The 14,538-nt window shown below is 40.8% G+C and overlaps 1 protein-coding gene across 16 annotated transcripts; it reads right to left on the bottom strand.

Moving 5' to 3' along the window:
• Positions 1 to 652: 652 nt before the first annotated feature.
• Positions 653 to 14,534, bottom strand: syncrip (synaptotagmin binding, cytoplasmic RNA interacting protein). Of its 16 annotated transcripts, none has more exons than XM_073932177.1 (12): positions 14,419 to 14,534; positions 12,476 to 12,635; positions 10,449 to 10,567; positions 10,264 to 10,371; positions 9,273 to 9,386; positions 8,479 to 8,655; positions 7,408 to 7,543; positions 6,844 to 7,049; positions 6,384 to 6,533; positions 6,183 to 6,304; positions 4,157 to 4,701; positions 653 to 2,203 (listed from the first exon to the last, which is right to left on the bottom strand). In XM_073932177.1, exons 2-12 carry the CDS (start codon positions 12,621 to 12,623, stop codon positions 2,175 to 2,177), a joined length of 1,854 nt encoding a protein of 617 aa, XP_073788278.1. In that variant the 5' UTR covers positions 12,624 to 12,635; positions 14,419 to 14,534; the 3' UTR covers positions 653 to 2,174. The 16 variants fall into 16 exon arrangements, 14 of the variants coding, with proteins under 14 accessions (XP_073788278.1, XP_073788279.1, XP_073788280.1 ...); XM_073932178.1 differs by having other exon boundaries at positions 653 to 2,200; XM_073932179.1 differs by having other exon boundaries at positions 4,172 to 4,701.
• Between the last annotated feature and the right edge of the window lie 4 nt (positions 14,535 to 14,538).

Raw genomic sequence — 14,538 nt, 5'->3', positions numbered from 1 at the left:
GTTGAATTCAATACTAGAGCTATTCAAACAGGGGGGAAGCACAGTGGCTATAACTGTGGCCTCAAAGCAAGAATGTTGCTGGTTAAAGTCCCGGCTGGGCCAGTTGGCATTTTGAGTTTGCATGTTCTGCCTGTATTGGCGTGGGTTTCCCCCACAGTCCACATGCATGCGCTATAGGGGAACTGAATAAGCTAAATTGTAGTGTATGAGCGTGTGTATGAGTGTTTCCCAGTATTGGGTTGCAGCTGGAAGGGCATCCACAGAGTAAAACATATGCTGGTATAGTTGGCGGTTCATTCTGCTGTGGTAGCCCATGATACTAAAGGACCAAGCTGACGAAAATCAAATGGATATTCAAAATAGGTTTCTGAAATATTGAGCAAAGCATTGTTTGTCAGCGTTACTGCACAAGATTAAAGATTTTCAAATAAGACTTTCTATAGTTCTGTTGTTTTTGCCATACAATTGTTTATCACATTTTGAATTTAAGCACTTTGTAAGAAGCTGTGATCGTGTTTAAGCACTTTCTAGAGCTTGTCTTTGCCTGAAATTCACGTACTTTAGTGTAAACTGTGTAGGTATTGTGAAATGTCATGTTTTATTTCTCACTCTCGTAACTCTGGAGGGGGGAGAATATGTAGACGCCACACGGTTTCCTTTTACAAAAATTTATTTGCAGGAATGCAAAAACACTTGTTATGCAGCAGTACTTTAAAACACCATTTTTCATTTTTTAAAAATGGCCTGACGGTGATACAGAAATAATTGGAAGTCAGTCATGTTCAAAAATCCAGTCAATACTTTTTAAAGAGCCAACAAGAAAACAAAATAAAGAGAGAGAGAGAAACCGAAACATCAACAGAATCCCTTTAAAATCGTATATAAACCCTGTACGAGCACACGAGAGAGAGAACCAAAGTTTCCGATAACATGCTCAAACGATGCATATATCTCAATACCCCGTGGCATTAAATGCGCGGGAAAAGGCAGCTACGGTGTGCCCAGTTCATTGACATCATACGTCCCTGAGCACAGACTGATCCAGGATCAGCGGCAGGGATGGAGACAAAGCTCAAGTGCGCAAAAATAATCGATGATCTCCATCAGCAAGAGCCAAGAGGAGAACGAGGAAGCACCGCTAAGATCTCAAACTTACCTTTAAAAAGCCAATAGTGCGCACAAAAAGGGATGGTGTTGGTTTCACGAAATCAAAACGGATCAGGCAGCCGCCAAAAGGAGGCTCTGGAAATAAAACGCTATTCATTTGGAGTGAGGACCCAAGATCCTCAATCGCTTTATTTTCCTCAGCGAGCGAGATTAAACCCTCGTCGTGAGCTGAGAACGCAGCGCAGGCTTCTTTAGACTCATCACATGAGTGTCATTCACATGCCCAGTCTGACTGTTCAGCATTTATCTTTGTACAAAAGGACTATATACACTAGGTACATTGGCTCTGATGTTGCCCTTGTGCATAAGTTGAATATAAAAAGCCCTGCTTGCATTAAGTCTCCATATGTACAGTACAGATAGGGCAGTTTCAGCCTCCAGGATGAGGTAGTTAACCAACCCTTTCCAAAAAAAATAACACAACTAAAAACAAAAGGGTTCCCAAAGGAACCATTTAAACCTGGAATGCCTGGTCACATCACGCCAGGTCGCAACAAACTGAAGAGGATGGTAAAAACAACAAAAACACGCAAGACTCAAATACACAAGCTCAACATGATCGTCCTCATGAGAAGCCGCAGTTTAAAATATACAACAGCATCAAAACAAAAGCTCCTCCGAACCACTTCAAAACATCTACAAAGTGCAAAAGACATGTAACGTTAAGGATAAAACTCCTTTGGGCTACTCCTACCTCCAGAAGTAACTGTAAAAATGGCATTTCTGTTGTTTAGCTTCGGTTCATCATCATCATCATGACACAAGGGATCATATTCTTACGTAATTGTTCAAATAAAAATTAAATACAAAAAGATACATGAAGAGGAAGAGGAGGAGTCCAAACGGGTCTAATTGCGTTGATCTCGGAGGCAGACGGGGAGAGGATTTGCTTCCGTAAGGCAGGAACGGAGAGTTGCGCCATGGATCGGACCTTACCGTCACATCCGCAGGCTGCGGCCGGGCCGGCGTGAGCCCACTGATCTAGAGTCAGTCTTCACTGGGACATGTCAGGACCAGCCTCCAGCCCCTTGCCCTGCTAGCCAGGTAACAAAAGGAACACAAATTAGAGGAGCGTTAACAATGAGTACAACACAGAGGAAATGAAAACACACACACACACACTCAAAAATAAAGGACGATGTCAAAGAGTCACAGAAAGAAAGCAAAAGGCATTCTCTATGTACACCCTACGAGTTCTGGCATGCACGAGTGAGTGCGTGTATGAAGACTACAGGAATTGGGTGATTTGAAGAGTCATGATTGGTTACAGAGATCTATACACACACACTAGTGTTGTCAAGAGTATCGAGTTTGGTACTGAAGTTTTAAAAACGACCTGCTAACATTTAAGTGCAAACCTAAACACTGCTGATTGGCCGTGGTGTTCACATGCTCAACAGAAATGACTGTGATTGGCTGCGAGGATCATCAATTCATCAGTTTTAGAAAAATCGCTGTTTCACGCAGACACCAGATTGTTTTAAAGTCGTGTAGATCAGCCGATCTTTCAGCGGATGGCTTGTATGTCAGCTCAGACAGATCAGCGGATCAACAACTTTGAAATGCTCCAGTGTTTGTCTGCATTTAAAAATTGATGATTAGATCCTCCCAGCCAATCACAATCATTTCTATTGAGCATGGGAACATCATAGCCAATCAGCGGCGTTTGAGAACGTGCTCAAATGTTTGACTTATTCCACCACCAAACTGGATACTTTTAACAACACTACTAGTACTACTAGACATACACACAAAGAGGAAAGCAAAAGAGTCATGCATGGGAGCTTCCCACCGTTGCTCAAATTTGGGACAAACGTGCAAAAGGGCAAAGAGAGTTAGAGCTTCCAGCGACAACGACGCCTCGTCTGGACGCGCTGCTTTGCGTCAAATTGTGCTTTTCTGTGGCTCTCATCGAGTTTAGCCTCTGTCCTCGTGTGGAGTTTCTCTAACAAAACCCCAGTGAAGCCAAAAACACACTCGGGGAACCCCCGGAGAGAGGTTTTGCAATGAATCGTAGTAAAAGAAAAGCCTCTCGGTTGGAGGAGATATCGTGTGAAATGGGGAATGTGTGTTTACACAAAGCTTGAGTGGAGAGAGAGGATGCGGACTTCAGCTTGGTGAGATATATATAAATATCAATTTGAAGGCATGCAGAGTGAGGTAGCAGCACATGTCTACAGGCAAACCTTTAGTCCTTTTCCTTCCACAAGGAGCCATAAATTTTGTAGGCAATTTGAAGAGAGAATTTGCCGAAACATGAATTTGAAACACAATTTGAGTTTTTGTACACTGGTGCGTGTATGTTTATTCAAGCAGACAAACAGCAAAGAATACAAGCCAAAATGTAAAGCCAAAAATTAGGACCAAAGTCCTTTTTTTTTTTTCTCTTTCTTTCTTTAAATGGTTTCCCCAAAAAAAACAAGACAAGCTACTCGATTAGCATTATCTCTCGTTACATACAAATAGCAATTTAATATCTTTTTTTTTTTTCTTTGTAGAATACAAGTTTAGGAGACAGTGACTTTTTTTTTTCCTTTTCATTTTTTGTTGCTGTTACCTACTTAAGACATGAAGAGCAAAACTTCCTATGAACATACATGGTACTATATAGCCAAATAGACAAGTTGAGCACAAAACTGCAAATTTAAAAATTTCAATCCCGATTTTAAAAAGTAGGAAACGACTTCCAAACAAAACATAAAACAAAAACAGTTCGGCAGAAGCAGGTGGGAGTGACTAATGATCGAGTCCAAGCGGATTCTTAAAATATGTACAAGAAAACCCGCCGGGGAGAGGAGAGAGGCAACCGTTAATGGATTTGAGGGCCAATCAAGTCTCTATAAAAAGGGGGGTTGTCGAGGGGGGGGGTTTTCTTTCTTTTTTTTTTTCTTACTGAAAACACAAAGAGCCCTACATATTCTCTACTTCCACTGTTGCCCAAAAGAATCCTGATAAAACTCCTGGTTGTCAGATTTGTAACCATAGTTACCAGAATGATCGCCACCTTGCAAGGGTTGCTGTGCAATGGGTTGCGAGCCCCAGTTCTGATTAATGGTCTGGCGCCGTTTGGAATCTGGCTGGTTGTAGCCATCGGCTTTGCGCTTGCCTCCTACATTTCCACCGCGTCCACCCCGAGCACCACGTACCCCGCGCCCTCTCGGCAGAACACCGCCTCTGGCTCCTCCGCGCAGGCCCCTGCTGGCTCCCGGCCCGGCCCCGGCACCTCCGCGCTGCGGAAAGCCTGCCCTACCCCGTGGAGCGCTGGCCCCTCTGCCACGCGCAGGGGATGTCCCACCTCTGGCACTGCCGCGGCCCCCTCGGCCTCGAGCGGGCGCCTGGAAATCATCATAGCCGAAGTACGGGTCGTCATAGCCACCCCTGTAGTTATGGTAATCGTAACCATAGTAATCGTAGTAATCTTCATAGCCGTAATAGTCTGGCGGGTAGGAGTAACCACCACGGCTGGCACCCCTGCCACGGCCCCTGGCAGGAGGTGGCATTTGAGGAGGCCCATAGTAGTAGTAATCGTCATACCTGGGAGAGAACAGCAGCAGATTATACACACATACAGCAAAATACAAGCTGTCATATATGATAGTCCTATCTCAGGAAGAGTGGTGTGCACTCATGTAAATTAGGTGTGATCAGTCCCATCCAATCAGAGTCAATCCATCTAAACACACAATGATACGTGATTTCGTTGTGGTTTTATATGTATTACTTGGATTATAAACCTGTCTTAATTGTTTGGGTGTGCAGTGCACCATACTGGGGTCTGTTCTTCGTACGTGGATTACTTAAGTTAGCTGGATTTGGATATTGACACGATCCAGGATCGTTTCGTTCTTCAAAGCTGATCCGAGAGTTGTTGTCATAGCAACAGTTCTGCTAGGCCAAACCTGATCGGGAGCAGGTTCAATTCATAAACAAGATTAGATCGGCTCAGTTCAAGCAAAGATAATACAGAAAGTACGTTCCGAATTCTGATATTTTCTTACAGTAGTAGTTATATACGCTTGGGAAAATGGTACATATTTTAATTATATATAAAGTTAGTCATTAATAAAATAAATTAAGTTATACATATTAATAAAACGTACGCAATCTGCACCCTCAAAATGAAAGTACAAAGACTGCCACCTGGTGGTGCAAAGAGAAAACTTATTGATATGAACTTTTTAGATCGCTTTAGTACAAATTGTGTATAATAGAAATGCACATTGTGACTTTTTTTTAAAGCAATAATACATTTATGCAGTCATGAACATGTTTTGATAGTTAATATGCCAGTGATTTGATGCTTCACAAAAGTTGCAGACACCTTTACCAATATCAAAATGCTTTTGTAAACATCCAGTTATTCTTTACACCGATTAAAAAACGGCTACTACAATAAAGAAAATCTTTTCTAAATGTAGAACTAAATACACTGATTTGCAATGAAATGCATGATGAATACTCTTGACACATGTGTAAAGCCTGCAGCTCACAACAAATGTGGAAGGTTATTGAGTGTCATATTTAACAAACCGTTTACTGCTAATTTGATGTAATTTTGCTCACATGGATAATTAAATATTAATCAGATGATGTCATTACGCTGCTGTGCCGTCAGCCAATCAATGCATTGCTGATCATGATTGAGGATCGATAGATCAGTCCCTTCACAACACACGCAGCGATCTCAGATCAGTTTATCCAGACATTCTAATCTGATTCGCGAACTTGTTTGAAGAACCAAATTAGCCAGAAATCAGTTATCAAGATTAACAGATCCAGGATCTGCCAAATCATCTTAGATCATTTAAGCGAGGTACGAAGAACCGACCCCAGCACTTCTGGATGACGCTGGTATTTAAACATTTGTTACCGTGTCTAGTGTAGACAGTTTCATTGCTTGAATCTTGTCATGTGGTGTGTAGAGGGGTCGTTTACCCCAAATCAACCACAATAAAAGCTAATCAAGGCAAGATAAAAACAAGTGTTGGAAGAGTGCAAACAAACATAACACTCACATTTGTGTCTTCGCTGCTTGACGCTGCGCCTTCCTCTCCTTGCGCTTCTGATCTGGGGGCTTGGCAAACACAATCTCGATGTGCTCTCCCTCCAGTTCTTTACCATTCATTTCAGTCAGCGCCTGCGAGCATCCACACCGTCAGACACAGCAACTAAGCACACACTTTCCTCCTTAGACCTTCCACACACAGTTTTCATACCTTCACCGCTCCGTCTCTGTCGTTGAAGTGGACGAAGGCGTAGTCTTTCAGTTTCTTCACTCGCTCCAGGTTGCCAAACTGGCCGAAGGCTTTTTCAAGTATTTCCTCAGTAACGCTGTTGGCCAGGTTCCTGACAAACAACACTTTGACCTAGGAGTAAATGAGATGACGTGAGCTTCCAAGAGAGCACACAATGCAATGTGGTTTTCATTTTACTTTATCATGATGTTAGAAGCCTGCAAATGGTGAAAAAAAAACTATGGATTAACCTGCATATTGCTAGGAGCAATGTGATCAATCAAAATAAACATTGCAAACTTTGACTTTGTCTATCAGCAGTTTGCTACTTCAGCTCATACAACTAATCATCCGAACATCCAGAAATCTGAGATCTAATGTGAATATGGTTCCTCAAAGCTTTAAATTACAGCACAAACACTGTGGATCGGTTCTGCCATACCTTTGCCATGACCTCTGGGTCAGGATCCTCGATTGGGTCAGCCCATTCCACTGTGACCAGATTGCCCCACACCTTCACCTTCCCGCTCATCAGCCGACGGCGAGCCTGCGCTGCAGTCTTGTGGTCCTCGTACTCCAGAAAGCAGAAGCCTCGGTTCTTTTTCTTATCATCCGGCTGATGGTAAAGGATCACGTCCGTAAGACCCTCTAACAAAAGCAACAAGCACATCTTAAAGCAATGAAGCTAGTACAATGTGATCATTCACAATAGTCACATCGCAGGATACACGCAATGCTGAATTAGTATTATAATGCATCATCTGCATGTGGTTTAAATGTCTGTGATTTTTCATGATTTTAAAATCACTCAGGCATAAGAAATAGGACTATTTGTGACTCCAAGTAATAATGAAATTACTTGTTATTAATCAGGAAATTGATAACATTATTTTAACTGCATCCTTTTTTTGATTGTATGGAGATGCACTACTTCCACAAAATCATCCCAATTGAGAAGAGACAGACGAGCACGAGGAATGCAGCTTCATTTCAAGGCAAAGCTCACCTGTGACTTTGGAGAACTCCTCGACAATCTGCTCTTTTGTCTTGCTCTTGGGAATGGAGCCCACAAAGAGTCTGTTGTTGGCCACAGATATGCACACGCCAATGTGTTTGCCAGGGCGAATTTCATGATTGTTACACTGAAAGAAGAGGAAAAAAAAACAAGGATTCAGTGCCGGAACCACCATTAAACATTTAACCTCCAGTTTCACAAACAAGGTTCAAGGTTTGAGCTGTCTCAAATTTAAAATAACTTGCAGTAAGATGTCTTTAAATACACCAGTATCTTTTTTCTCCAGGTGCACACTAGTAATATATATTTTCTAAGGCCATTTTCATAAATTTGGCTTAAATAGCTTGACTAAATGACTAAGGCCTAGACCTGGCTTAATCTAAGCCCCGTTTGTGAAGCCGGGCCTAAATGTTTCACATGAAAAACAACAATCACTTTAGGAAGAGCATCAGAGACGCATTCAAGGCATAGTTCACACCAAAACTACAATTTCAGAGCTTATTTACTTTGTTTAAAACGATTACTCTATTTTTCTTCATCTGTTTTGAAGAAAGCTGGAAACCTGTAACCATTGACTTACATAGTATTTGCTTTTCCTACTACGGAGGTCAGTAAGAGGTTTCCAGCTTTCATCAAAATACCTTGTGTTCAACAGAAGAAAAAAAACTTAAAAGTTTGGTCCCACTTAAGGGTGATTGGGCCTTTTTGGTGATCTATCCCTTTATTTGTACAAATATAATGATAAAAACAAATTAATTTATACATTTATGTATTTGTTTGTTTGTATGCATGCATGCTTTAATGCCACATCAGCAACATTGGCTATATTCATGGCAACATTTACAAAGTATTTAATATAAAATTGACAATCACAATCGTTTAATATTCATGTATGATTCAAAACAAACACTAATAAAGTCAAAAGATCCTGCAATTAGATCAATAACTCTGAATTTCCTCCTAAAATATCACTTAATGTACATTAACTTAGATTTTACTGCAATAATGTGAGAAGCTGCTTTAAAACAATTATTGTAAAGCAATAAACTCGGATTGAATTACCAGCTTGACAGCCTCCTGTGCAGCCTCTTTAGTGCAGAAAGTGAGAAAAGCGTAGCCCCTGTTTAGGCCACTCAGGGGATCCATCATCAGACGCAGGTCCCAGATCGGCCCTGCCTTTTCAAACTGAGGCACGAGCTCATCTTCAAACAGGTCCCTCGGGATCTTCCCAACAAAGATCTGCAGGACGGAGGGGGAATGGAGTGGTAAGTGAGCCTTAAAAGACAGACTGGGGCTGATGCAACTATCTAAACTCAAGTAATAACAGTCAAACATAAATGGAAAAAATGGAAACTACTTCAGATTATTCTGGAAGAAACTGCCCTAGCAGACATGCATTTTCTCACCCTGGATGTAAATAGTTGCATCCTATTATTTCTTACAGTTTGCTTTTCATTTCATAATTGAGTAGTTTTAATGTAATGTTGTTTATATTTTTAAATGCAGAAGACACTTTAACACATATCCAACTATTCCACATTTTAACTTCTATGGGCTTTTACATCAGCCACAAATAGGCTTTCAAAAACAGAGATCATATACTAAATACTTATTTAATCCTATGTCAGCAACAAGGACTATAATCATGCATCAAAATTTTGTTTTAAATAAATACAAAGATAAGATCTTTATATTAACATGTGGAGAGGCTGTCGAGTCAGATCTTAGCGGTAAACTGTCAGCGTAACAACGTTACTCCAGAACAGTGTACATTAATTCATCATTCAGACAGCCTTCAAGACACCCAATCTCGCCCTAAATAATTCTGAGTCGCTCGCAGTGAGGTTGTGAGTTACCTCTGTCCCCACGGTGGGCTGAGCGCCTGTGTAGACGGACTCTGGCGGCGGGCCACCATACTTGCGCTGACCTGTGGTGACATCAAGGGTGTAGCCAGTTCTCTCGAGCAAAATCTGAAACAAACCAATGAAACAGGCTCACATTTTACTTAACCCCTTAAGTCAGGAATGTCCAAACTCGGCCCTAGAGGGCCGGTGTCCTGCAAAGTTTAGTTCCAACCCCAATCGGACACAGTTGGGCTAGATAATCAAGCTCTTACTAGGCTTTCTAGAAACTAATTGACAACTTTCATTATGTTGGTGGCTGTTCTTGCCCCATTGACTTGCATAATAACCACTTTTTTTGATTGCAAAGCCATGACACCATATGATCATGCATTCTTGATTGTTGGTGGTTTTCAGTGTTGGGACGAGGCACAGTTTGTCATTTTTACTGTGGTTTATAAGTTATAGTACAAAAAAAAAAAAAAAAAAAAAAGATTAGTTTCTGGCTTTTATATGAAGTTTAGAGTGCGAGTAGGAGACCTTTGCACATGTGATATGCTTCAGAACACAGCAAGTGTATTTCTGCATACACTTCAATAAAAAAATGGCTATAATGAAAGTCAATGGGGCAAAAAACAGCCTGAACATAACGAAAGAGGAGTCAATTTGAATATGCAAGGGTTAAATGTAACTTTTTGTGCATTTAATTCAACATCAGCAACTTATGACAAGATTGACATCAAAATAAGTGAGTTAATTAAATGTCAGGGTAATAAACCACTAACAAAGATTTTTAGCTTAGTAAACTACTAATTAGTTGTGGTTGGGTTTGGATAATGGGTTAGAATATAGATGGTAAATCAGATTCTACTTCATATTGTTGCACAAAAACAGTTAATATCTTAATCGGCAGGTAATAAAGCAGTAGTAAATGGTGTGAACGGTTACTTAAGTGTTACTAAAACAAACAAACTCACAAATGCAATGTAAAATGACCAAAACACACCTTAATTTTTGCCTCATCTGGTCCTTTAGTAGATTCTACAACTTTGGTCCCCTGTTTCTCTCTCTGCCTGTAGGTCTTCATCACTCCACAGAGAAAGGCACTTTTGTTCTGGTTTAGATCAAAAGAGCGTTTTAATAAAACATTTCTGATTTGCACTTTAAAAAACCGGTTGCGAGAGCACTTACTTGCACATGAGACAGGTCGCTCTCTTTGAATTGGATGAGAACTTGCAGTGCACCTTCTTCATTGAACTCTTTCAGTGCTTCTATGGCCCTCTCATCCAGGTCACTGTGTGCCACCAGGCCTACAGGGACAAAATCAGGCACAACTTAGCGCTGCCAAGTGATGTCCCGATCGGCAGGACGCTTTACAGCCCGTCCGGTCAGACTCTTTAATTGTACATCAGCGCAACTCAGAGAGAGAGTTCATGCGTATCATCATTTGGAGCGGGCATCAATGCAGACCTCAGGAATTGCAGTGTTGCTAATTCTCCAGGCACTTGTTTGATTACTGACTCAGTGTTTATTCTGTATCTTGCTGTCTGAAGCTCTAGAATAAAACTGCCTGATGATGTTTACAAGTTCTCCACAACGATGAGCACTGGTGATAAAAGCTGCATGAAGAGCCTGCACTAACATCCATGGACAAAGTGCATTAGTGCCACCAAAAACAGTTGTTTTCTCATTGGCACTTCTAAATAAAGCAAATGTGTAAATAAAAATGTGTATGGGGCGATTTAAAAAGAATACCACAACTTTAAAAATCTACTTTTAAATAAAAGAAACATGACAACAGCGCTCCCAGCGACCAAATAAAACTTCAAAGCTTCCTTAAAACGACGACAGAAAGAGCTTAGCTCTTCTTTTCTTCTTTGTAGAGTTCTCGGTTTTCAAAGTTGTGGTATTCTTTTTGAATCACCGTGCGTGTGAATTTGAAGACTTTAAATGCAAAAATCTTAAGTGCCATTTGAAATTCACTAAAATTTGCATTTCTTCCTGTTTCAGTTTTAAGGCAAATAACAGGTTCTTTTAATTCCTTTTAAATTAAAATAACTAACATACATAGACTAAAAAAACAAAAGCACTTATTAGTCCCGTTAAATGAATTGTTATATTTCTTTAATTACTGTTTAATGGAGAGAGTATTTTTCTTCAATATTTCTAAACAAGTTAATTTCTTTTTTCTGTCATAATGAAAGCACATAATATTTGAAGATGTGTTAAGATACTAGTATTCAGCTTAGTGACATTTAAAATGCTCAACTAGGTTAATTAAGTTAACTAGGGTAATTTGGCAAGTCATTGTATAAGTAGTTTGATTAAAAAAAAAAATTGCTTAAGGGGGATAATAATATTGACCTTAAAATAGTTTTTAAAAATTAAAAACTGCTTTTATTCTAGCCGAAATAACAAATAAGACTTTCTCCAGAAGAAAATAAATATCAGAAAATATTGTGAAAAATTCCTGAATTTGTTAAATATTTAGGAAATATATTTGAGGAAAAAAAAAGGGGGGGGCTAATAATTGACTTCAACTGCATACATGCACATTCATTTGTGCCATTTGCATAACCCCTTTGCTAATAATCATGATTTGTAATGTGATCCTTTTCAAAGCTGGTTTGATTGGTTGATTGCTTGTAACAAGAACCAACCCTTTTCAAAAATCCCTACACACACACGCAAAGAAAAAAAAACACTTCCTGCAGCAGGGCTGCTAAAAGTGGGCGGGCACTAATGCACTTTACGGCAGCTCGTCATTCATACAGTAGTAATGACTATCCCAGAGCAGCGAGCCCTTCTCACCCCCGCTGTAATTAGCATCTGTTAGTGATAAGCCATAGGGGGACATCACCTGTCTCCGCTCCAGACAGCTGCCTCTATTGTCCCGGCATATGCCCAGCTGGCCCGCGTCCTACCCCCGGGACAGACCCCTCCCCACACCCTTTTAACAACGGAGAGCTAATCCCCAGAAAGGCTGCTCTCAGGATCGCAGCAGACACGCTCAATCCAGCCTTTATTTCCTGCGGCCCGGTGTGCCATTACAATTCAGCGTCACTTTAACGCTGCAGTACCCATTTTGCAATGAAACCACACAAAGTTGCCAATTACCTGCCAATTCCCTATGCAAGAAAACATACACGTACAGTTCAACATGCACTGAATGTGACAAGATGGATGAGTCAATTTAGAGGGTTCAAGTTTTGGCTTACCTGCTAGGTAAATTTCATCTAGCTTTTCAGCAACTTTTTGTGGTAAACCAGCTTCTAATAAAGTGTTGAAGTGGTCAGAATGGGTAACTGCAGCAGCCGTGTCCATTGCGTCTTCTGTACCATTCCCATTAATATGTTCAGTGGCCATGTCTCCAGAAATCTGTTCAAATGCAATGAGCCAAATTATTGCAGGTTTTGGTAGACAGTTACACAAATTAAGTGGGCATTCAATTTCATGTGTAGCATTTGCTTTCGTTTGGTAGCTTAAACCTGCATGCAATGAGGTTTCACTTTGTCCAATACAGCTCCATAAATGTGTAAAGCATCTTTGCAAACCTTCCCCAAAAAATAAATTAACTACAGGCAGGCAATGGATATCTCTCCCACCAAAAACCCAATTTACTATATTAAAACATGACTAAATGCTGAAAGCAGTTCAGGAGCTCAAATGAAGGTTGTGGTGCTTCTGTTCCTCATTTCAGCCATCTATATCTTTATAACAAAGCGAAGAACGAGTGACGCCACCGTTAAACTCCAGAAAAAGACTAAACTAGAGCACAAGCTAAAGGGATGTTAAACATCACTGCCACACACAATACAAGTACAGCCTCCACATACACAGAAAGGTAACGCTTTAAAACAAACATGTTAGAGAAGGGTAACTGTCTAAAACACAAACGCACATTAAATAACACGTCAAACACTAGGATAGCCATCTGAAATGGACAAACAGAGAAAGGCATAGCGTACAGAGTAGTGCAGCTATTTGAAACACATTGGAATGGTATTACTACAGTATCGTATAGAGGTAAAGTTGGTTGTATACTAGCACATTCATTCATATAGAAGTCTCTATATTGTTTACCATGTTAGTTTGAATATTCGATTGCAAGTATGACTTCAAAACAACACCATCTAACAACTACAGATGGTAGTTACAACACCATCTAATTGACTGTGAACAATGTTGTACTGTGATAGCAATTGGCTGCTAATATGTCTTCACTGTTTAGAATATGCAAATACTTATGAAATTATATTAAGGCTAAGTCTAAATGTGCGAATATAAAACCAACGTTGCTTCTATAGTATCGTATGTGTCTGAAACACGCATCACAGTAGTGTAACTATCTGAAACACACGGTTCATTTGTACAGCTCTTTGAAACCCACACGTTACAGTAGTGTAACGTTAACTACGTGATTGGCACGTTACATTAGTATAGCTCTCCAAAACATACACGTTCAATGCAAGTAAGTTACCTCTAAAAACCCCCCAAACACGTTACCGTTACATTGGTGTAACTATAACACACGTTACATTTGTGTAACACACGTTACATCATTTTACGTTACACTAGTGTGAGCCCCTGCAACACACAAGCTACATTAGTGTAACTGTAACAGACACACACAGAGAAAGCGCCGGGCTGGTCGGTGTGCGCGTGTGTGTGTGTCTACAGCGCGTGTTCGGCGCGGGTCTCAGGCCTTCCTCATCCTCAAGCCGAGAAAAGCACGATTCAGTCAGATGCGAGATAACTGCACACGGTGGTGCAAAATACACCATTATAAAAATTTCCAGAACAATAATAAAAGTTATATCTAAAACTAATTCAGCGTGTAAACGCGATTCGGGCGCGCATTTCGGTCAGTGTAGATGCGTTAGCATTAGCCCGCTAGCCCTGCAGCGTGACACACAAACACGATTGAATAAAAATATTTTATTCAGTGAGCAGACACACGCTAAAAATACACAGAAAAAAACTGCATTTGTGCGCATATTTTAGCGTTTATGGTGCTTTTAAGGCCCGTTGGTGCCGCTGACCGTGTCCGGCGAACCCCTCCCTCCCCCCGCGCCGCACATTGTTTCCAAACACCGGTAAAATGAAGCCCTCTGTCGTGAGAAACGATCCGAAAATCGGTGCAAAGAGGTCGTATACTCACCTGGCGATGTTGAGCGGCTGTGTTCGGGTCTGTCTGGGCTAAATCGGTGTTCTGGGGGCGGTGAGTGACTCCCCGGCGGAGCTCCGCTTGATTCCCAATAATGTAAAATGGCGGGCGGCG

Source organism: Danio rerio, chromosome 20 (assembly GCF_049306965.1).
Source record: "Danio rerio strain Tuebingen ecotype United States chromosome 20, GRCz12tu, whole genome shotgun sequence".
Lineage (NCBI taxonomy): Eukaryota > Metazoa > Chordata > Actinopteri > Cypriniformes > Danionidae > Danio > Danio rerio.
The sequence above is the reverse complement of the archived record's forward strand: the minus strand, read 5'-3'. Positions and strand labels throughout refer to the sequence as shown.

What these genes read in the sequence shown, in the direction of transcription:
- syncrip (NM_214696.1), bottom strand. Translation starts at nt 12,623, where the DNA reads ATGGCCACTGAACATATTAATGGGAATGGTACAGAAGACGCAATGGAC. An exon ending in GGAGTTCTCCAAAGTCACAG is followed by an intron (nt 7,050 to 7,407) that starts GTGAGCTTTGCC and finishes TGCTTTTGTTAG; the next exon opens with AGGGTCTTACGGACGTGATC. An exon ending in CAAGCAGCGAAGACACAAAT is followed by an intron (nt 4,702 to 6,182) that starts GTGAGTGTTATG and finishes GTTCTCTCCCAG; the next exon opens with GTATGACGATTACTACTACT.